This window comes from Gorilla gorilla, chromosome 14 (assembly GCF_029281585.2).
Source record: "Gorilla gorilla gorilla isolate KB3781 chromosome 14, NHGRI_mGorGor1-v2.1_pri, whole genome shotgun sequence".
NCBI classification, from domain to species: Eukaryota; Metazoa; Chordata; class Mammalia; order Primates; family Hominidae; genus Gorilla; species Gorilla gorilla.
In genome coordinates this window covers 42,987,472-43,009,963 of record NC_073238.2, presented here as the reverse complement: position 1 = coordinate 43,009,963, position 22,492 = coordinate 42,987,472, and the positions used below count along the sequence as shown (strand labels likewise).

The 22,492-nt window shown below is 39.6% G+C and overlaps 1 protein-coding gene across 1 annotated transcript; it reads right to left on the bottom strand.

Moving 5' to 3' along the window:
* Positions 1–1,422: 1,422 nt before the first annotated feature.
* On the bottom strand, positions 1,423–20,805 carry POMP (proteasome maturation protein). Its single transcript, XM_004054315.4, has 6 exons — positions 20,660–20,805; positions 17,331–17,428; positions 15,262–15,322; positions 11,259–11,360; positions 7,170–7,263; positions 1,423–1,590 (listed from the first exon to the last, which is right to left on the bottom strand). The coding sequence occupies exons 1-6, from the start codon at positions 20,660–20,662 to the stop codon at positions 1,523–1,525; spliced, it is 426 nt and encodes a 141-aa protein (XP_004054363.1). The 5' UTR covers positions 20,663–20,805; the 3' UTR covers positions 1,423–1,522.
* Between the last annotated feature and the right edge of the window lie 1,687 nt (positions 20,806–22,492).

The following is a 22,492-nucleotide window of genomic DNA, read 5'->3' as shown; positions in this document are numbered from 1 at the left end:
ATTCTAAACTTAATAGGTAAGAGCAAGATATCTATTTTAAAAATGTGTAATGGGCCAGGTGCAGTGGCTCATGCCTGTAATCCCAGCACTTTGGGGAGGCCAAGGCAGGAGGATTACTAGAGGCCAGGAGTTCAAGACCAGTCTGGGCAATATATAGCGAGACTCCGTCTCTATAAAAAAATAAAAAATTAGCCAGGTGTGGAGATGCACCCCTGTACTCCCAGCTACTTGGGAGGCTGAGGTGGGAGGATTGCTTGAGCCTGGGAAGTCTCAGCTGCAATGAACCATGATCTCGCCACTGTACTCCAGCCTGGGCAACAGTGAGACCTTGTCTCAAAAAAATTTTTTTAAGTGTACTTGACTTTTCTCAAGGTTTGTCAACTTTAGCAACTACTGACATTTTGAACCAAATGATCTTGGTTGCAGAGTGCAAACTGTATGTAGATGGTTTTAGAATGTTCATAAGTAAGTTTTTTAAAGACATAGAATGCTACTGTACAAATATAAATTGTGAGTTTTAAATTCATTTCCCTTTAGTGTCTTCAACTAGTTACAAGACCATAAATTGATGCTTATGTTCCGTGCATTTTAGGATCTTTAGCTGTATTCCTGGCTTCTACCCACTAGATGCCAGTAGCAGCCCAACCCCAAAGTTGTAACTCCAAAAAGTCTCTAGACATTGCCAAATGTTTCAAATCAGTAATTTATCTAATCAAAGATGTTCCTAAGAAACTGATAATCAAAATATACTTTTAATTGTAAAAGAAGACCCATTCACTAATGTTCTAAAAATGTAAATTTTTATATACCAACTCCATAAAGAATACCTTACAGTATCTTGTAATATATAAATTAAGAACAAGAAAAAATGAGTTTTACTTTTAACAGTGTTGCTTGGCAATATATTAATTACATATTAAGTCTATGAAGTAAAAGTTTAACCTACATCTACTGGTTGCTTTAATTTTTCACTTAAAAGACCAGACCGAAATCAAAACCTTGGAACTTCTACTTTTCAACCTGAAAGAATCAAAGAATAACTATAATCCTAAAATAGCACTGACACAGTAAATATTATTCTTATGAGTGTTAATGGACGATACTGATATATCTCATATTGTAATCAATTTGAGAGTTGCCACTGAAATCAATTAAAAATGTTTATTCTGAAAGATGCTACTATAAAGTTTATAGACTCAAATGCTTATAATGCTTAATCAAAACTAAATTTACAAAAAACCTAGAAACAGGTTGAATTGAAACCTGTAGATCATTTTATAATATTCATCAGCAACAACTTTTTTAAAGACAAAGGCTACTGTTTTAATATAAATCTCCCTTTAGTGCTTTTAATTGTCACATGGCTGTAAACCAAAGACCCCTCCAAATTTTAAATGATCACTGATACTACTTGAGCAGAAATTCTCAGGTGTCAGTACTTTTAATGTTGTGTACATCAAATTACAGTACAAAGATGACTATAAACAAGATGCAGCCCTCGGTTTCCATGAACAGCACACTATCACAGTAAACCAAGTTTATATTCCACCATCAAGTGTGGCTCTCCCATGACTTCGCTTTGTGATGGATCTGAAAGCAAACAAAAACAAACATTTTAAAAGACTCTCAAAAAAGAGATACATTCAATGATTCTGCTTACATAAGAATCCAGAAGAGTCAAAACTAACCTAAAGTTATAGAAAACAAACCAGTGATTGCCTGGGGCTGGGGTGGGGTGACTGACTGAAAAGGGACCAAGGGAACTTTGTGAGGCAATGAAAACATTCTACTCCTCTATTTAGGAGACCAGGCTCCATGTTAATTAAAACACACAGAACTGTACACTTAAAAATAGGTGTACTTTATTGTATGTCAATAATATCTCAAAATAGTGGATTTAAAAAGAAAAAACAGATTGACAAAAGTTTTTTTTTCAAAGTTCTTAAGTTTTCTAGTGGCTTCCCACATGACGGGAAACAATCTCTTAATTCACAAAAATGTTTTATCTGTATTGTCTTCTGACCTGTTGTATACACACAAACGTAAGAATTCTTAAGAAAGAAAACCTTTAAAAATCATCACTTTTGTGTTTACAGATGAGTCAGACAAAAGCCTTATTTTAACTGTGATTATACAACTAAAAGAACTTTTAAAATTAATACCAAGCGTAAGCTTCCTAAAGACAGAGACTTTTTCTTTGTCCTCTACTCAACATAGGACTAGAAACAGAATAAAAACCTAATGAACTAAATCGTAAAATCACTTTGTAAAAATGAATAACCCGGCACATAATAATGGTGGCTACCAAGAGGAACAGTTCAGTACAATGTGGGTGTTTCCTCACTGGACCTCCTAAGAGACTGGAGATTAATAAACTGCTGTGTATATAAAAGGCACTCAAAACCTCAACTTAAAAAAAAAAAAGGCAATATTTTTGACTACATAGAAAGACACGTAGAACAGTCTGGAAGGACAGACTAAACCAAACTAAAACAGCTGGTAATTAGGGAACGAGAAAAATGGGATTGAGGGTCACTACAGCAAATCTGAGTTTCAATGGTAATATTTCAAATTTTTGCACAAAGAATATACTCATTTATGTAACTAAACTTTCCTCCACACCCTGCTTTTTAAAGCTTCTTTAATAAAATGCATTTATTAAATAAATCACTTGCACCAAAAGACAGCATATCATGTAAGCAAGGCACTGGTGGAGACGGGTTTTGCATCTGTTGTACCACAAGCTCGCCATGAGACTCTGAGTGAGGACTGAGCCTCTGTGAGCTTCCATTTACTCATCTTCCAGTTACGGGATTAGAGTACATGAAAGTCGCCTTCCAGCATTAAGAAAAAGTCTATTTTTGATTCTACTAGTGTCCTTATACGTCCTTCTTAATCTTGTAAAATGTACAGAATTAACTTGCCTAAGTACTTCACTGATAAGCAGGCAAAAAAGTCATCATCTCCAATACTGTCACAGTCTTTACACAGTATTTAGATTAACAAGCTACTCTCTGATTATAGACTTAACACTGTGTTTTGTGTCAAAGGTGATAAGAATGTGATTAACATGACCCTTAACTATGGATCAAGCCCCCTATCAGGTACTGGGAACACAACAGTTAACAAGAAAAAAATCTCCAGCTCTCCTAACACGTATATTTAAGTTGGACAAATAATAAATAAGAAAAATATCAGATAAGTGTTATGTAAAGAATTAATATAAGGCAGGGTGACAGCGGGGATTACTTTAGATTAGGTAGTTGATATGGTTTGGATGTTTGTCCCCTCCAAATCTCATGTTGGAAATGTGATTCCCAGCCAGGCGCAGTGGCCCACACTTGTAATCCCAGCACTTTGGAAGGCTGAGGTGGGCAGATCACGAGGTCAGGAGATCGAGACCATCCTGGCTAATACGGTGAAACCCCATCTCTAGTAAAAATACAAAAAATTAGCCAGGCGTGGTGGTGGGCGCCTGTAGTCCCAGCTACTCAGGAGGCTGAGGCAGGAGAATCGCTTGAACCCGGGAGGCAAAGCTTGCAGTGAGCAGAGATCGCGCCACTGCACTCCAGCCTGGGTGACAGAGAGAAAACAAAACAAAAAAAGCCATGTGATTCCCAGTGTTGAAGGTGGGCCCTGTAGGGAGGTAACTGGATCATAGAGTTGAATACTTCATGAATGGTTTAGCACCACCCCCCTGGATAAGTGAGTTCTTGTTCTGAGTTCACACAAGTTCTGGTTGTTTAAAGCTGTGTGGCAGCCCCCTCTCACTCTCTTGCTCCCTCTCGCCATATAATTCACTGGCCCCCCTTTGTCTTCTGCCACGATTGTAAGCTTCCTGAGGCCCTTACCAGAAGCAGATACCAGCACTATGCTTCCTGTACAGCCTGAGGAACCATAAGCCAAAATAAATTTTCTTTATACATTACCCAGCTTCAGGTATTTCTTTATAGCAATGCAAGAATAGACTAACAGTAGTTAACAGAGGACTCTGAGTAATATTTAGGTTGGGATCTGAAAAATGAGGGTAAACTATTTGAGGCAGAAAGGAACAGCTAATTCAGGTCCCTAAGGTGAAGCCCTAAGTTATCCGTATATTATGCAATAACAGTTCCCACAAGAAAAAAACTACCCCAAATACAGTGGTCTCACTGTGATAAAAATCATCTACCTGGCTGGGCGTGATGGCTCACGCCTGTAATCCCAGCACTTTGGGAGGCTGAGGCGGGCGAACTACCGGAGGTCAGGAATTTGAGACCAGCTTGGCCAAGATGGTGAAACCCTGACTCTACTAAAATACAAAATTAGGCAGGTGTGGTCGTGGGCACCTGTAATCCCAGCTACCTGGGAGGCTGAGGCAGGAGAATCGCTTGAACCCAGGAGGTGGAAGTTACAGTAAGCCGAGATCGTGCCACCAGCCTGGGTGACAGAGTGAGACTCGTCTCAAAAAAAAAAAAAAAAAATCTACCTAAACAGGTGATTTTTCCTAACAGCTACCTTAGAGAGACACAAGGAATGAATTTTAAAAGATGCCCACAAGATAGCAAGTGGCTTTTTTTTTGAGATAGGGTTTCACTCTGTCGCCCAGGCTGGAGTACACTGGTGTGATCCCTGCTCACTGTGGCCTCAAATTCCTGGGCTCAAGTGATCCTCCTGCCTCAGCCTCCTGAGTACCTGGGACTACAGCTGCACACCACTATGCCCAATTAATTTTTTAAAAAAAATTTGTAGAGATAGGGTCTCATCTTACCCAGTCTGGTCTCAAACTCCTTGGCTAAACTGATCCTCCCACCTCTGCCTCCCAGAGTGCTGGGATTATGGATGTGAGCCACCACATCCGGCCAGCTAGTGACCTTTTTAAACATATAATTCCATCACATTACATCCTTACTTAAAACTGCTCAATGGCCTTTTTTTGCATTCTGAAGAAATTCTAAACTTCTTTTCATGGTCTGTAGGCCCTGGTTCATCTGTTCCTTGCTGAGCTTTTTGATCTCAACCTTATTCTACTCTCTACTTTGCTCAAAACATGCCAGCCATATGGGCCTTCTTAAAGTGCTCTTATGTATGCTGGGAGACAGTTCTCTATTGGTCTCTCCATTCTGCAAGCTGGGAGCAGGGACACTAAACTGCCTTTGTTCTAGGCTATCTTTCCAAAGCCGTTTCAGCCTCATAAGACAAAGCAGCACAGGACAGGCAGGTTTACTGCCAGTTATAAGGCTGAGGTGGCCTGAACATGGAGTTCCTCTCCTCTAACGTAACACACTCAATGTACAAGGCTTCACCTTACCCTCTTCTTAGCTGCCCCATAGGAAGTGGGGCTAAGGGAACCAAAAGAAATGCTGATACTCTGGCTACGCTATTGCTATGAATAAGAAACTGTCCTTTAGGAGTCTCTTGTCTTCTGCCAGCATCCATGAATTCATGGCAGGCTAACAAGTTAGCTTCAAAGTAGAGTAAGATCTCAAACCGTTCAGAGTTCTTCAGCTGTTCTCAGGTTACAGACCCTGAACATACTGATCTCTTCTGTCTGAAATACTCTCCCTCTACTTCTAGGTCAATGATTTCATGTTTCTTTCAGAAATTCACTTCTGTGTTGTATTCCCAGAGGTATGTGCCCTCCCAACCCAAAAACATCCTTTTTATTCCTAGAATTATCAAATTGTATATTTGTGTTTATGTGTTTATCTCCCCCATTTGAAAGCACAGATATTTGTTTTGTTCACAGCTGTATATTCAGAGCCTAGCCCAGTGCCTGACACATATTTGACTGACTAGATAAATGCTCCTAAGTCCCTCTCCCTTTCTTTAAACAGAATTACAGAAGCAGATTTTTAAATGAATGCTTTTGTAACTAAAGGCCTGAACTATCACCTTAGTAGTTTTAAATAAGGTCTAAGTTCAATGTAAAAGCTTAAGAATCCCAGCTTTTCCTGCATCCAAAATGCTCCCTCAGGGAAGATTCTCAAAGGAGGCTCACTAGACTTCTGTTATGTCCACAGCATTTCCTTACCGGACATCAGCAGCCAAGCAAAACTAATAAAACTTAATCCTGTTGGATATTTTTGTTTCTCCTGCACTGCTGGGGCATAACGGGCAGAGGCAGCATTGGACAGGACTGTATTTGTTTATCTTCCTCAGGACCAGAAAAAATAGAGGATGCTGCATATATTGTTCTTACTTAAATTCATTTACAATTATTCAGGGAATTTTATTAAAAATAACAGATTCGGCCAGGTGCAGTGGCTCACACCTGTAATCCCAGCACTTTGGGAGGCCAAGGCGGGCAGATCACAAGGTCAGGAGTTCGAGACCAGCCTGGCCAACATGGTAAAACCCCGTCTCTACTAAAAATACAAAAATTAGCCGGGTGTGGTGATGGGCGCCTGTAATCCCAGCTACTTGGGAGGCTGAGGCAGGAGAATTGCTTGAACTCGGGAGGCGGAGGTTGCAGTGAGCCGAGATTGTGCCACTGCACTCCAGCCCAGGTAACAGCACAAGACTTCATCTTGAAAAAAAAAAAAAGACAGATTCCTCTTTCCTATTTATCACCTGTAGAAGTACAAAAATTACTTTTTGGGGGAGCTACTTTTTAAAGAAAGATTTATCTTCCAGTTGTTTAAAATGCTAGTCATAAAAACCCCAAAATCAAACTAAACAAACAAAAACAACACCAGTCACATCCCAACAATGTGAATTCTGAAATAATTATCATTGTTTAAGTCACCCTAGGAATATCAGACTGACATATTACACTTGAAGCTCAGGACATGAAGTGAATAACCACCATTACTAGACTGAAATGACTATATACTCTTAGAATTTCATAAATAATTTTCACTTTTTTTCTTTTTATATTTTTAGTAGAGACAGGGTTTCACCATGTTGGCCAGGCTGGTCTCAAACACCTGACCTTAGGTGATCTGCCCACCCCGGCCTCCCAAAGTGCTGGGATTACACGTGAGCCACCGCACCCAGCCAATCTTCACTTTTAAAAACAGTTAAAGAACAGTTACTACCATTAAATTTTATCTTAATGCAATGAATAAACACAAGTGAACCCAATCAGCTGTAAGTTCCATGAAGACAAGAATTTTGCCTATTCTTTTTGCAGCTGTTTGCCTTTTAAATTACAAGGGCTCCATAAAAAGGTGCTGAATGACACTTACCATTAAGAATATCCTCAAATCCAATAGTCTCATCATTACCCCTCAAAACATCCAGTGAAAGATTTGAGCTTGAAAGAAATGGAAGACGCTGAACCTTTGGGGAAAAGTATGAAGGGACAAGATTAGAAAAAACTCAGGGGAAAATGACAGAATATATAGTCTAATTTCATGTTCTTTATTCTGTTTGAAAATTCGCAAAACCAAATACAAGATCAATTTAACAAGTGGAAAAAAACACTAGTTCATATTTTAGACACAAACTAAGTTGTAAAGACACTGAAATTATACTTTTCATTAACAATAATCCTACCTGGTGTGCATGTATTTTGAGGCTTTGCTTCTGCTCAGGAAAACTACGGCACATACCATGTGATGAAATGCAAAATCCCAGAGCTTAACATCACGCCTCATTCCTGATACATGTAGGATGATCAAATTCCTGAAGAAAGTCCAACTCAATAGGTTGCTTAGGCTGGTCTCAAACTCCTGGGCTCTAGTGATCCTCCCACTAAAACTGGGATTACAGGTCCATGTCACCAAGCCCAGCTAATGCAGATAATTTTAGATATTCCCAGAGACTACCAAAATAGGTGGTCTTTGACTAAATGATAGTAGTATTTTAAAGATAATCACACCGTTAGAATCTAAAAGGGCAGTTTCTCACATTCCCCCCACCCCCAACAAAATGTATCCAGACTAAATATATTATTTTCAATTACTAATGTTCTATAGAGATATTTAAAATCTTTATAGTGTGGAAAAATTTCTCTAGATTGTCAAACCTAAAAAAAAAAAAAAGGAAGTGGGAGGAAGAGGAAGAAACAAAAATAGGAACCTGTAAATTAAACCAGACAGCAAGGGGTCTGGTAGTTAGATCAGAGTAGTCCTAAGAATGCATCAAAAGCAGGGAGGAGCAGGCAGCTGTTATACATCTTGACAACCCAAAACTGCAAAAGTATAGAGATAAGAAAAAAAAAAAGAGAGAGAATTCTGGGCAAAGATATTTGGATCAAATAGTATTAAAAACTTAAATCCAGAATTTGAGCAATCTGTAGTTGAAATCTGAGTAAGAGGAAAATAAAAAGGGAAGCTAACAATTTTGTGCCAAACGTGATTTCATTTAATCTTCAGAATAATCCTATGCTACTCTTACTGTTCTCCTTATTTCACATTAAATTAAAAAATCTGAGGTTCAGAAAGTTCTCCAGCTTACTCAAGTTCTTAAGACTAGTAGATGGCTGCAGTCACAGCCTGATTCCCTGATGGACTTAGGTCTGTGGCTCCCAGTGTTTTCAGAGACTGACATCTTGCTCCCAGCAGATGGCTCACTATCTTACCCATTCTGGGAGATTCCTTTTATTGTTTCTTCTAGAGGGTTAACCTATTTCCTGATCTGGGCTCCCTTTGCCCTTCTATAATATTCATGATAACAGTGTCTGGAATATTGATAATAATATTGAGTCCATGCCCGGCTAAGCCAAGATTCAACCCTAGGTTACTCAAAACCATGTTTTTTAAGAGCTTTATCTTTGGAAAACGAGTAGCTTCCAGAATGACTTAGCCAAATACAATTGATAGTATTAGTAGAATTTATCTTATTATTATTTTTTTTGGAGATGGAGTTTTGCTCTTGTCGCCCAGGCTGGAGTGCAATGGTGTGATTTTGGCTCACTGCAACCTCTGTCTCCTGGGTTCAAGCAATTCTCCTGCCTCAGCCTCCCGAGTAGCTGGGATTACAGGCACGTGCCACCAGGCCTGACTAATTTTTGTATTTTTAGTAGAGATGGGGTTTCACCATGTTGGCCAGGCTAGTCTTGAACTCCTGACCTCAGGTGATCCATCTGCCTCGGCCTCCCAAAGTGCTGGGATTACAGGCATGAGCCACCCTCCTTGGCCAATAGAAATTTATTGAAAAAGACAATTTAGCTAGGTCAGAGAAAGGAATCTGCACCAGTAGGAGAAATGTGTGCAAACGCCTAACAGTGAAAGAACCTAATGAATTAGGAAACTGCAAGTAGTTTAAGAGGATAAGAAGTGTGGTGGGAAGCAAGGAGCCAATTCATGGACAGAGCCACACTAAGTGTTGGGTTTTATTTTTATTTTGAGGGTAAAGTGAGGGGAATGACATAATCAAATCTGTGTTTTACAAAGATTATTCTGATTAGAGTCTTAACAAGGATTGGAGGGGCAGCAGGGATGAGTGTTGCAGTAATCCAGATGAAGTCTGACAGGGGCAAGGACCAACATAGTAGCAATGGTGGGGAGAGCAAGTAATAAACTGAATGATTTGGGGGAGCAGGGGAAGAGGTTAGGATGGGTGCTAGGTGACATAACCAAGGCTAATTATCCAATTTCTGCCTTAGGCAGAAACCTATTCATATCGGATAAGGAGTATGTGGGGGATTATGGGATTATGAGTTATTCTGTACTTGTCCATGTAAAACTGGAGGTGCCTGTGGGACTTCCAATTGGGCTTTCCAATTGGAAAAACCTATAGGTTTATAGCTCATGAGAATTGTAACTTGGGGGTCATCAACATATTTTATTTTTTGAGACGGAGTCTCATTCTGTCACCTAGGCTGGAGTGTAGTGGCACGATCTCGGCTCACTGCAAGACTCCCAGGCTCAAATGATCCTCCCACCTCAGCCTCCTGAGTAGCGGGGACTATAGGTGTGCACCACCACGGCTGGCACATTTGTTGTATTTTTTTTTGCAGAGATGGGGTTTTGCCATGTTGCCCAGGCTGGTCTTGAACACCTGAGCTTGAGCGATCCACCCACCTTGGCCTCCCAAAGTGCTGGGATTACAGGTGTGAGGCACCACGCCCAGTTGGAATCATCAACATATAATTGATAACTAAAGCAACAAGTAGGAAATAGGGTCAGGAAAGGACTAGAGATGGGGCACTAACAAAACTGGCATTTTAGGAAACAGGCAAAACAAATGGAACCCACACAGAGACACCTGAGAACAAGGATTCAGAAAGGAGGACATCAGGAAAGTGTGGTGTTCTAAAAGCCAAGGAGGTGGCATGATAGCTTGAGGCCAGGAGTTTAGGACCAGCCTAGGCAACATAGCAAGAGCCTGTTTCTACAAATAATAATTTTTAAAACTAGCCAGGCGAGGTAGCATGTGACTGTAGTCCCTGCTACTCAGGAGAGTGAGGCAAGAGGATTGCTTGAGCCCAGGAGTTTGAGGATGCAGTGAGCTATGATCATACCACTGCACTCCAGCCTGGATGACAGAATGAGACCCTGTATCAAAAAAATAAATACAAAGTAAAAACATAAAAGCCAAGGGAAAAAGGAAGAAGCCATTATTAGTGTCAAATACTACAGGGAGATGAAGTAAAGTGAAGGTAAAAATGTCCACATTGTTCAGGAGCAGTTTCATTGGTGTCATGGGAGACAGAAACAGTGGGTTAAATAAATAGGAGGGAAAGAAGTATAGAAAGCAAATGTAGACAACTTTTAAAGAAGCAAAAGCACACTCAATGAGAGACAAGTTACTATAAAGGAATTTGAAATTGATACAATTTTTTTTTGTTTTAAAAGACAACAGCGGTTCAAATGCTACTGCTGAGACAGAGCAAGCAGAGAGAGGTTAAAGATATCAGCTTGAGAAGGCATCATTGATAAAGGGATTTTCCTGAAGTAATGTAACAGGATAGAATCCAAAGCACAGGTAGGAGGGCGGTTCTTACATAATTGGAAGGACATTTTCCAAGTACTTATTCCTTAGCAACAGGTATATTCAACTATATACAAATTGTATACTTGACACCTCCACTTGGATATTCTTAGAGGGATCTCAAATTCAATGTAATACATTAAAAAAAAAAAAAAAAACCCAGAAAAACATGAAAGCAGATGCAGGTAAGTTTTCAGACACTGAGCCTGTAATTTGAAGTTTTCCATTTAATGACTTCTTTTTTCCCTCTATGAAGGAGAAATCAAGGTCATACCCTAAAAAGGGGGAGGGAAGTAGAATAGGTTGTAAGATAGATAAGGTATAAATAGCTGTTATGAAAACAGAAGAGTCCTCATGAATGATATCGACACATATGCAACAGAGATCCATCAACTCACCTGCTGCACTGCCTTGAATTCCATCTGTAATTTTAGTGGAGCAAATAGACCCTGAATGTTTCTCAGTGTGGAAAAATTCATTTTATCTTGGTTGAGCTGGAACTACAAAAGACAATGTAATTTTAAACATTACACTCAATACTCTGCTTTCAAAACAGTTAGCAGTGGCATATATATAACACAATAGTTAGATGAAGAATTTTAATATCCATACCTGTAATAAAAACTAAGTATTTTTAGTAATTTTTTCTGATAAATTTTAGACTACATATGTCTATATTTCATTTAGCATGCAGGTGTACTTTTACCAGAGTAAAACTACTACCAAAATTCTAAATTTATAAAAGTAAAGGAACGTGTCTCCTATTCAAAAGTAGATTTACAAGACATAATCATATTTTAGCGCTTTTGATTAAAAGTACTGCAAAACTAGCAAAGGTGTAATGTGAGATCCAGAAAATGTCACATCCACTGACAAAAATAGTTAATTTCTAAGTATGAAGGCATATATTTAAAAGGATTCAGCAAAAGAAATAATCCGATCACTAAATCATCCTGTTAATTAAACTATGTTTAAACTCCACTTATTTTTGGTACTTGCCTCAGGGGAAAAACAAACATCTCTCAAAAGTTTATTCAATTTGTATTGGGTACTAATCAGCAATTTTTCCTGGATCATACTTTCACTAAGTACTGATATTACATTTAGGGAACTTTGGCCATAACTTAATGTATTTCAGGCAAAATGAATCGACTTGACTCATGGATTCTAAAACAGTTTCCAAAAATGACTCCTAAGGATAGTGAATGTAATATGCAAACAGACTGTTACAAAGATTTGTCTGAGCTAAGGTGATTATAATGAGGTAAAGTCATTTTTTGTCATTTTTTATTACACGCTACTCTCTTGATAACATTGTCTTCTAATAGTAATCAAAAAGGTCATTTTGATCAAAAATCTATTGAGAGATTAGCACCTACTTGGGATATGACTATGAAGTTTGAAAGTAAGGTGACTAACCAAATGCTTTTTAATTACTTTAGCTTTACACAGCAAATTTTGACAGATGGTCCTTAGGGAAAACCTGCAGTATTTTATTATGGGTATATGATCTGAAGTTCTAAGTGAAGGGTTTGCTTTAAATATTGGCTTATCCTCATGATAATACAATTTTATTTTAAGAGACGGGTCTTGCTATGTGGCTGGAGTGCAGTGGCTATTCACAGGCACGATTATAGAGCACTATAGCCTCAAATTACCAGGCTCAAGCAATCCCCCACCTCAGCCTCCCACGCCGCTGGGACTACAGGCACACCCCACCACACCCAGCAGTAAATGTAATTTTATGTATAAAAATTCAATTTATGTAAATTTTGATGAATACAGCCATCTTGTAATGTGATATTAATACTGTAATTATCAATCAACATGTAAGTTAGCAACCGTGTGCAAAATTAGGCTCTGTGGCAACACACAACAAAACTGAACAGCCTACCTTGGAGATTATAATCCAGTTTGGAAGACATTATGTATGTATCTCAACCCTCCGCACTACTGATTTCTTGGGCCAGATAATTCTTCACTGTGGCAGGCTGTCCTGTGTACTGTAGGATGTTTGGCAGCATCCCTGGCCTCTACCCCATAGATGCCAATATTACATCCCCCCACCCACCGCACCACTTGTGACAACCTAAAATGTCCTCAGACTTTGCCAAGTGTTCCCTTGTAGGGGGCAGGAGGATGATCCTCCCCTAGTTGAGAACGACTGGTACAAATGATGATGGCCATCTTCCATCACTATCACCACTGAAGCTCCCAATCATGCAGAGCTACTAGAGGCCAGCAATATGCCAAGGATGGGCTATTACTAACTCCAGATGAGAAGACTAAGGCTTAAAGAAAATTAAGCAATATGCCCCAAGTTTACTTAGCAAAGTGGGGTGCCCACATAGTTCAACTACACAATCCATGCTGAAGGATTTATAATAGACAGTAAGAGTCACATAAAGAGTGAGACTGCCATTAGCTGGCTAAATGATTAAAGAAGAAGAGATGCAGTAGATGTAAGTCTCAAAAAGATCTCTGAAGTTTTTAGATTCTTCACAGTTCCAGCCAGTCTCACTCAGATTTGTCAGTTTCTCTTAATATGTATTGCTTAGAACTAAACCAATATTCCAAATCTAATAGCCAGACTAATACACAGGAAAATAATATAATCTCCCTTGATTTGAGCCCCATCTTATTAACAAAGCCCAAGACTGCATTAACCTTTCTTTTTAGTAACTAACGTAATCTGCTGGCTTATAGTGAGTATACAGTCAATTAAAATAGTCAAGTTTTACAGAGCAAGTCACTATACCCTGCCCAAAGGTGTAGAATTCATTTTTTGAATCCAAACGCAGAACTTCACACTCACCTCTATAAATGTTTTCCTTAAATTTTGGTCTATACTTTGGTCTATTTTATCACCATGATATAGTTCAATTATTCAACAGAATGAACTATCCTTCTCAACCTTTTTTCCAAAAACCTAATATACATTCTTTCTTTGGTTGCCCACAAGTCCTTGAAAAATACTTATCCTTCCTATGTGTCCACCTGACTACCTAAGATGTAGACAGAGGCCAAAAAGCCCTATCAAAATATTCACTCCAAATTGACTATTCCCTAATCACCATTCTCTGGGTACAGTTACCAACCTCATATACTTTACCCTACACTACTTTCACTCGGTTAATAATCCACCATATAATCCTCAATCTTATCCCTTGTCAGATAATTTGATCCCTTGACTGACCCATTTGGCAACTGAGTAAAAGAGTGAACTAAAATTAATTTGCTGAGTTCATTCAGATGCTGATGATCACTGCTTACTCTATTAAATGCTCACAGCTCACTCAATAGTCCACTTAAGAAACGGTTTCAGGGATCAATGTTACCACAGACAATCTTATTTTTCAGTTAGATCCTTTATACAAAAGTGGAATACGTATCCATCTACAACCAATTTTCATTTCTCCAATTAGTTCTCAAAGATGATCAACTGTGCTTTTATAATCATACTCACATACTTATAAGTGTACTCTGGGCTGTCAACTTCTGCACCTGAAACCTGAATTCACTTAAATCGATGAGGAATTTTTTTATTTTTCTCATCTAATTTGAACTTCAATTTCATAATTACATTATTCGTTCTACTCTTTCTTATAGGCAGACCTATCCTCTTATTAGAAAGCGAATCAAACAAACAACAAAAACAAAATACAGATCAGTTTTCTGTTACCTAACAACTGCATCATCTTCCCCAAGTAGTCAGAAACTTTTTTCTTCTTCCTCTAAATGTTTATTTAAGAATCCTTTAAGTTGTGTTTTGGACATGTATACATGCTATCCTCTCTTTAGGAGTAAACTTTCTGGTCTAAAACTGTTCAAAGGTCCCTCCTCTTCTATAAAGCCTTCCAAAAAAGCCCTAAGCACAGGTGGCTGTCACATCCTTGGTCTTCTCTAGCACTTTACGAAGCCTTCTCCTACCCACTGCTTGTCTTCCTCATTAAATTTTAAGTTATTTAAGGATGGGGATTATGTCATATTCATCAAAGTACCTACTGTGCCTAGTGGCTGTGTCCTACAGTAACTCGGAGATGCAGGACTTAAGAAAGAGGTCAAAACTAGAGATATGAACTTGGAACTCAACAGCAAAAATGGCAGGAAAAATATAAAAGAAACAGCATTATCGAAAGAGAAAATTCCTGTGAGAGGAATGCAGAAGTGGATCACCCTTTGGAGACGTACATTAAAAAGGCAGGGAAGGATGCATAGAAAGGGAGCTTTAGAGGAGCAGTGTAATTTTTAAGTCTATCCTACAAGGGGTTTGAAAATAACGCCTCATATTCTTCATGGGAAAATCCTCAGTACGAAAATTGTTTTAATAAAATGAAACCAATATTAGTAAAAGTATTTATCTATTAGAAGATAAAAATAAGGACACAATAATATACTTACATTTTTTTCTGATAATTCAAGGGGATGACTAGGCAAAAGTTCATTTTTCACACAAGAAAAACTGAAAGGACATTAAAAAAAAAAACATTTAGAGGAGATTAAATATCACTCAATACCCAGAGCTCAAAATCATATCTATAAAGGGATGGCATGAGAGAGTTTTTTGGGGTGACAAAACTATTCTGTATCTTGATTGTGGTGACAGTCATAGGAATTGATACATGCGCTAAAAATTCATAGACCTACACACCAAAAGGAAAAAAAAAAGTATATATAATAATGTAAGAATGTATCCGTTATAGACATTGGTGGTCAAGACTTCAATCGCTAGGGAAAACTTGCCAAAATCTGGTGCTACATCTAGAAGAAATTTAATGAATGTATGTTTATTGCTATTACTCTGATGAGGTACTTCTTGCACTATATAAACTATCTAAGCCTATTCCCTTCAGGTCTAACACATTCAATATTTAATATATCTTTAATAAACATGTTGAACAATAGGTTTAACATTTACTGAACACCTACTATGTATAAAGTATGTTAGGTAAGGCACAACTAGAACCAGGCCACTGGTCTTTATCACTCTAGCTATATAAAGATGACTACCTTATTATCCAAACCAGGATTTTAAAGCTAATAAAAACCTTAGAAACCCTGCAACAATTGTTTATTGAATATTGTCTTTTTACAAAACATTATCCAGGAAGTGGGTTTTGAAAATGGTCCTGCCCCACTCCAATCAGGAAGAAGAAGGAACATTTCATGTGGGGGGAAAAAAATCTTCAGACCTTAGTTACTGCCTAGCCAATCAACTTGATTATAAATATCAAATTATATCTCCAATTTCACAGGCTATATGCTGCATTTTTTTTACTACAAAATTGAAAGTCTGTAATGAGGGATTATATTTGTACTCAGACACCAGCATTAGAATGCCATTCTATTGTAATAAGAGTAAATTACGGCCAGACGCAGTGGCTCACACCTGTAATCCCAGCACTCTGGGAGGCCGAGATGGACGGATCACTGGAGGTCAGGAGTTCAAGGCCAGCCTGACCAACATAGAGAAACCCCGTCTCTACTAAAAATACAAAATTAGCTGGGCATGGTGGCACATGCCTGTAATCCCAGCTACTCAAGAGGCTGAGGCAGGAGAATCACTTGAACCCGGGAGGCGGAGGCTGCGATGAGGGGAGATGGCGCCATTGCACTCCAGCCTGGGCAACAAGAGGAAAATGCCATCTCAAAAAATAAATAAATAAACAAAAAATAAGAGTAAATACTTTAAAATTAGATGTAAAATTCAAAAATTCAAAACACAAAATGTTTATAGGGGGAAAGGTTGTTATCCTTATTTTATTAAGCAGAAAAGTGACCTGCAAAGAGTATGGTCTAGTACCAGAAACTGAGACCTAAACATACAGAAACAAAAAGGAAATCACAAACATGGCATAACTGCATGCTAAAGCCAGAAAAGAAAAAAAATGGTAGCCAATACATACTGAGTGCTTCTAATGTCAGGTACTATTTAAAATATTTTTCAGGTATTAACTCATTTATTCCTCAAAAGAAGATACAGACTATTATTAGGCCTATTCTATCCGTAAGGACACTGAGACATTAATTATGTGATTTGTCCAAAGGCACACATCTAGTAAATAGCAGAGCCACGATCCAAACCCAGGCCGACTGAATCCAGAGTTTAATCTCTCAACTGCTATGTTCTAGTGCCTCCCAAAGAAAAGCGAATTACTCTAATAGTTAAGACAAGAAGGCAAATGGCTAAGTTATCAGTAGCAAAAAAATAAATAAAAAGAATCCTACCAAATCATGCTAATGGGCACCACTGCCTAGGAGGACGCTCTAATTGGGAACCTACTACTTTGATGAGACACCTCTTCCACTACAGAAAATATCTAAGCCTCTTCCCCTCTGCACCCCATATAAGGTATATTACTTGCCATCTGCCAACTAAATACACACGTATAGCCTATCAAAATACTTAAAGAATACTGTGAAAATTCACAGAAACATAACAAAATCAAAGTCATAACTCCCCCATATACCCTTTCCGAAGAAGATCATGACTTTCAAAAGGTCCACTTGCTGAAAGTTCAGTAACTGGAATACTGTCCTTTAGCTCAGATCCAAGTCCTCTGGCATTCTACAACACAAATAAAAAACATTATTAAATAGAAAAAAAATTTAAACACACACCCAGACAGCTGTGTCAAAAATATTGTTTAAGTAGGAGACAGAAAAATAAGAGCCCCTCAAAAAGTCCAGACTAGACAATTACAGCAAGCCTTAAACATTATGATATGATAGAGACACACATGGTACAATGAAAATACCAAATTTAAAAGTGGGAAGGATTCCTGAGGTGATCTCTGAATGCTGTCAGTTTGAAAGGCATTCCAGGAAAAAATAACATGAATAAAGGCAAGAAAATATAAATGAACAAGCTTCAGGTAGTCTGAGATAACTGGCTAAATATGTTTCCAGTGAGGCAGAAGTAAAGGCTGATGAAATACAAAAGTGAAACGTCTTACGTGCAAAGAAATGTGGGTTTTATTCCAAAACTGAAAGCCTCTGAAAGGTTATGGCATGATTGAATTTGTTTCCCCTGGAAAAACCGCTCCCTTAGGTTAGAGTGTATAACACAGAATAAAAAAGTTGAAGACAGCATCCTCGGGAATACTATTCCCTGAGGACAAGGAGAAACAACACAGAAATGGGATTAACAGACAGGATGGATAAAGAAAAGTAGAGAAGCTGGGAAAAAAAGGGAATTTCAGAAAGTGTTTGCTTTCTATATGAAGATAGCACTACCTATAAAAACTATGTGTATCTAATCAGGATAGTATAAAACAAAGTAAAAAAGACAGTGCATTTGGTATTGGAGTATTATTACCCTACGCTACTGTGAAATGCGCAATCACCAGATACTTATTAGCCATCTACTATGTGTCAGGTACTCTGCTAGATACTGAAGATACATGTCTACCTCCCGGGGCTTCAGCTTATGAAAATATATTAAACAAGCAAAGAAAACGTGGTGTTACAACAGGCAAAGCATGAGATGCTAACTTTATTTATTTATTTATTTACTTTTTCAGATAGGGTCTTGCTCTGTCATCCAGGCTGGAATGCAGTCGAGCAATCATGGCTAACTGCAGCCTAGACTTCCCAGGTTCAAGCGATCCTCCTGCCTCAGCCTCTCAAATATCTGGGACTACAGGCGTGCAACATCACGCCTGGCTAATTTTTTTATTTTTTGCGGAGATGAGGTCTCAATTATGCTGGCCAGGCTAGTCTCAAACTCCTGTGCTCAAGCGATCTTCCTGCCTCAGCACCCCCCAAAGTGCTGGAATTACAGGTGTCAGCCAGCATGCATGGCCCAAGACGTTAACTTTAAATCACTTGTTGCTCAAGTCCAATATCCCTGTGATTCTGCAGAAAAATGTAAAACAGCTACAGGTAGTTTTAGTATCAAATTTTATATTATTCTAGAAGAAAATATTCTGAGAAGTCAGCTTTTTAACTGATTTCTTAATTCGTTTGTATATTTGATTTAGTCAGGTATTTTATCCTTTGCAGGGTTTCTTCATTATACCACTCTAGCCCAGCCTATCACACATGGATAACTTCACAGCATTCTACTGGGTCTTGCTGCCTTTAGACTCACCCATTTTCCAGTTCTGTATATCAAGGTTTTCCTCAAGCATGAAACCTCCTCCAACAAAACTGATATAAAATCTTTGTTGGTTCATCGATGTCTGAAGCACAAAGTTCAGACTCCTTAGCCTGGACCTAAAGAACCTGCATAATAGGTTCCAACTCCCCTACATACAAGAAGTCATGGTGGACGAGGAAAAGAATCTGGACTCTAGTGTGGACTGCCACTAACCTACTTTGTGACTGCCAGCAAAGCACCAACCTCTCTGGCCTTGTTTACTCATCTGCACCAAGGAGCTGAACTCCTACCAGGACTACAAATGCTCCTTGACTTATGATGGGGTTACTTCCTAATAAATCCATCTTAAATTGAAAATGTCAAAAGTCAAAAACACATTTAACACACCTAACCTACTAAACATCAGGCCTTAGCCTAGCCTACCTTAAATGTGCTCAGAACACTTACACTAGCCTACAGTTGGCCAAAATCATCTAATACAAAGCCTACTTTATTAAAAAGTACTGGGTATCTCATGTAATTTATTGAATACTGTACTGAAAGTGAAAAACAGAATGGCTGTATTGGTACTCAAATATGGCCTCTACTGACTGTGTATGGATTTCACACCATCATAAAGTCAGAAGATTGCTGAACCACCAGAGGATGGGGGCCTTCAGCAGAGATGTGTGATTGTTGCTTTCCAAATGTATCTTCTATTACTTCCCTATATGAACATTCTCCTCCTTCTGGACTGCTTTATTGTAAAGTAACAAGGTTTCAACGCACAAAGAAAAGGTGAATTCTGACTTCTGGATTCTGTTATTGTCATTTTTCCCAATTTCCTTCTGTAAAATATCAGGATTAGTACTTGCTGTTTCTAATAAAGGAAGGAGCCGAGAAAGGCAAATCTAGGAAACCTAACTACTAGTTATATTTGAGAGTGCCTAAAAGACTTTTTAAATAACGATTAGCAGTATTTACCAATAGAAACTTTCTAGATTTGGATGGATGGCCTACCAGCAGTACCGATATCAGAGTCTGTGGCAATGGTGACTCAGTGTTCTTCTCAAATACCACAACTTCTAAGTTAAAAAGAAAGAGAAAGTGGTGGGGAGGAGAAGGAGGGAGGAGATATACTAACGATACTGGCAAACAGGGAATAGCAACTGTCTGATTTTTTCCCCTCTAACATCTAGCACACTACAAGCTCTCAAAAAAGTTTGTAGAGCAAAGCTGCGTTACACAAATGCGACCTATAGTTGTGGGTTGTTTACCAGGCAGTTACAAGGGCGGGGGCTGGGGGAGATGAGGAGTCTGAGAGCTGTGGGCTCCCAGAGGTTACTCCTCAAGGAAAGGGTCGCCAGCGCCACCCCACAGAACGTTGCACTTTCACGGCTGCCTTTTCCACTTCTGCGCCAAGTAAGGGGAGGAGGTCTGGGCCTGCTGGGGTCTAAGAGATGGAAGGGCGCAAACCGAGCTAAGAGGAGCAGGATGAAGCCGAAGCGCTGCTAGTGGGACTAGTGCCGGGCGCCGGCGACAGCCACGACCCACCCAAACCCCGTGACTCGACAGATTACGGCGCCTGAGGCCGGCCTCAGCCCCACACTGCCGCCGCCGCCGCCGCCACCGGGGACGGGTTGGGAGGCGACTGCCTGTTTCTGCCGAGCCACGGTCCCGAGCCCGCGTGGAACTCCGGCCGCCCGGGTACCCACTCACCATCTTCCGCAGCTCTGCGAACAGCCTCTCTGCCGCGTTACCGTCAGTCGACCCCGCCGCTCACTTCCGTTTCCGAGGGCTGGCCCCCACATCCGCCGGAAGTGCGTCCGTCCTGGCGAGGAAGGAAGGAGGGCGCGGGACGCCGGAGGGAGCTGCGCGGGGCCGAGGCTCCCACGCTTGCAATCCCAAGGGACCCAGGGCCAAGGGCGCAGTAAGGGTGTGGGCTGAGAGGAGGGAGAGGTCGGGACGAGACGTGCCTGAGGGGAGGGAAGACACGGACTCCGGTTTATTAATAAACATCTACGGTTTGTACGGCATTTTAAGATGTGCAGTGTGCTTTTGTAGGTACATCGCCTTATTTAACACAAAACCTCTCTGAGGTAGCTATTACATTTCACAGAAGGGTAAACGAGGCATAGGTGATTTGAGTGATTTGCTTGAGATCGTTCGGCTAATAAAGCAAAATTGGGACACAAGGCTTTTGTCATTTTTAAAAAACATAATATTGAAGGCCTGGTATGTTCCGAACCCTGTGCTGAGGCTAGGAATACAAAAAAGGACCAGGCTGTTGTGGCCTCTGGGCTAGAGGAACAGGGGTACTCCGGAGGCTAGAGGGGAGAGGATGATAGTGACTACAAATTAAGTAAATGTGATCATGACCGACATATGTTGGGCTCTTTGAACTGCGTTATCAACACAGTTCTAAGTGCTTACATCCTTTATCTCTTTTAATCTTTTCAATAACCTTACGAGTACAATTTACAGGTGAAGAAACCGAGACATGAAGGGCTTAAATAAATATGCCTAAGGACATATTTATGAGTCTAGAATCCATGCTCATTGCACTATTCTGTATTGTTCAAATATAATGTAATAAAACGGCCTTATAGTCTGCTGCCACAGGATGGAGACATCTTAGGAAATCTTTGGACTGACAGCTAAAGGATAAGAGCGAACTAGTTTGGGGGTAGTAGGATATTTAAAACAACATTACGTGCAGATCTGCATGTGCAAAAACGGAACTGGAAAGAAGGCCTAACTCTGGCTAAAGTTCAGAAAGTAAAGTGGAGAGTACTGTGAGATGAGGTTGTAAGTAGATGGAGGCAAGTGGTTTTTGTTGTTGTTGTTGTTTGTTTGTTTTAAATAATGATAGGGTTTAGCTATGTTGCCCAGGCCTGCGTTGAACTCCTGGGCTCAAGCGATTCTCCTGCTGCAGCCGGCTGAGTAATTGGAACTACAGGCGTGCATCATGGGACCTAGCTACAGGTTTTTTATGCAGCCTTTGTAGGCAAGATTAAGGATGAGGCTTTGTCTTTAAAAAGCCATCGAAGGATTTGAGAGAGGAAAATGATAAGGCCATATATGTTATGTATATCCACTGCCGTGGTCATACAACTTTGAAGTTCCAGATGTTATGTGTTCTGCCATGCTGTCCTTTAGGTGTCTTCTGGTCCTTCACAATAGCCATGTTTAATCCTGAGATTTGAGTTGGAGTGTTTCGTTTGCATCTTTTTTTCTTTCCGTCAATTCCACCTGAGAAATTGTAAAACTGCGAATCTTTTCTTACAAATCATTTTAACATTTGCTGATTGCTCACAGTTCAATGAATATGTATTGAACATTTGCTTGGTACTAGATTCTGGAGCTATAAAGAAGAAAAGGGCAATTCCCTGTGCCTGAGATGCTTATATATTTTCCTGGGGAAATAGACATGCAAACAGATATTTAAAATGCAGCATGGGCCGGGTGCAGTGGCTCACACCTGTAATCCTAGCACTTTGGGAGCCGGAGGCAGGCAGATCACTTGAGGTCAGTAGTTTGACACCAGCCTGG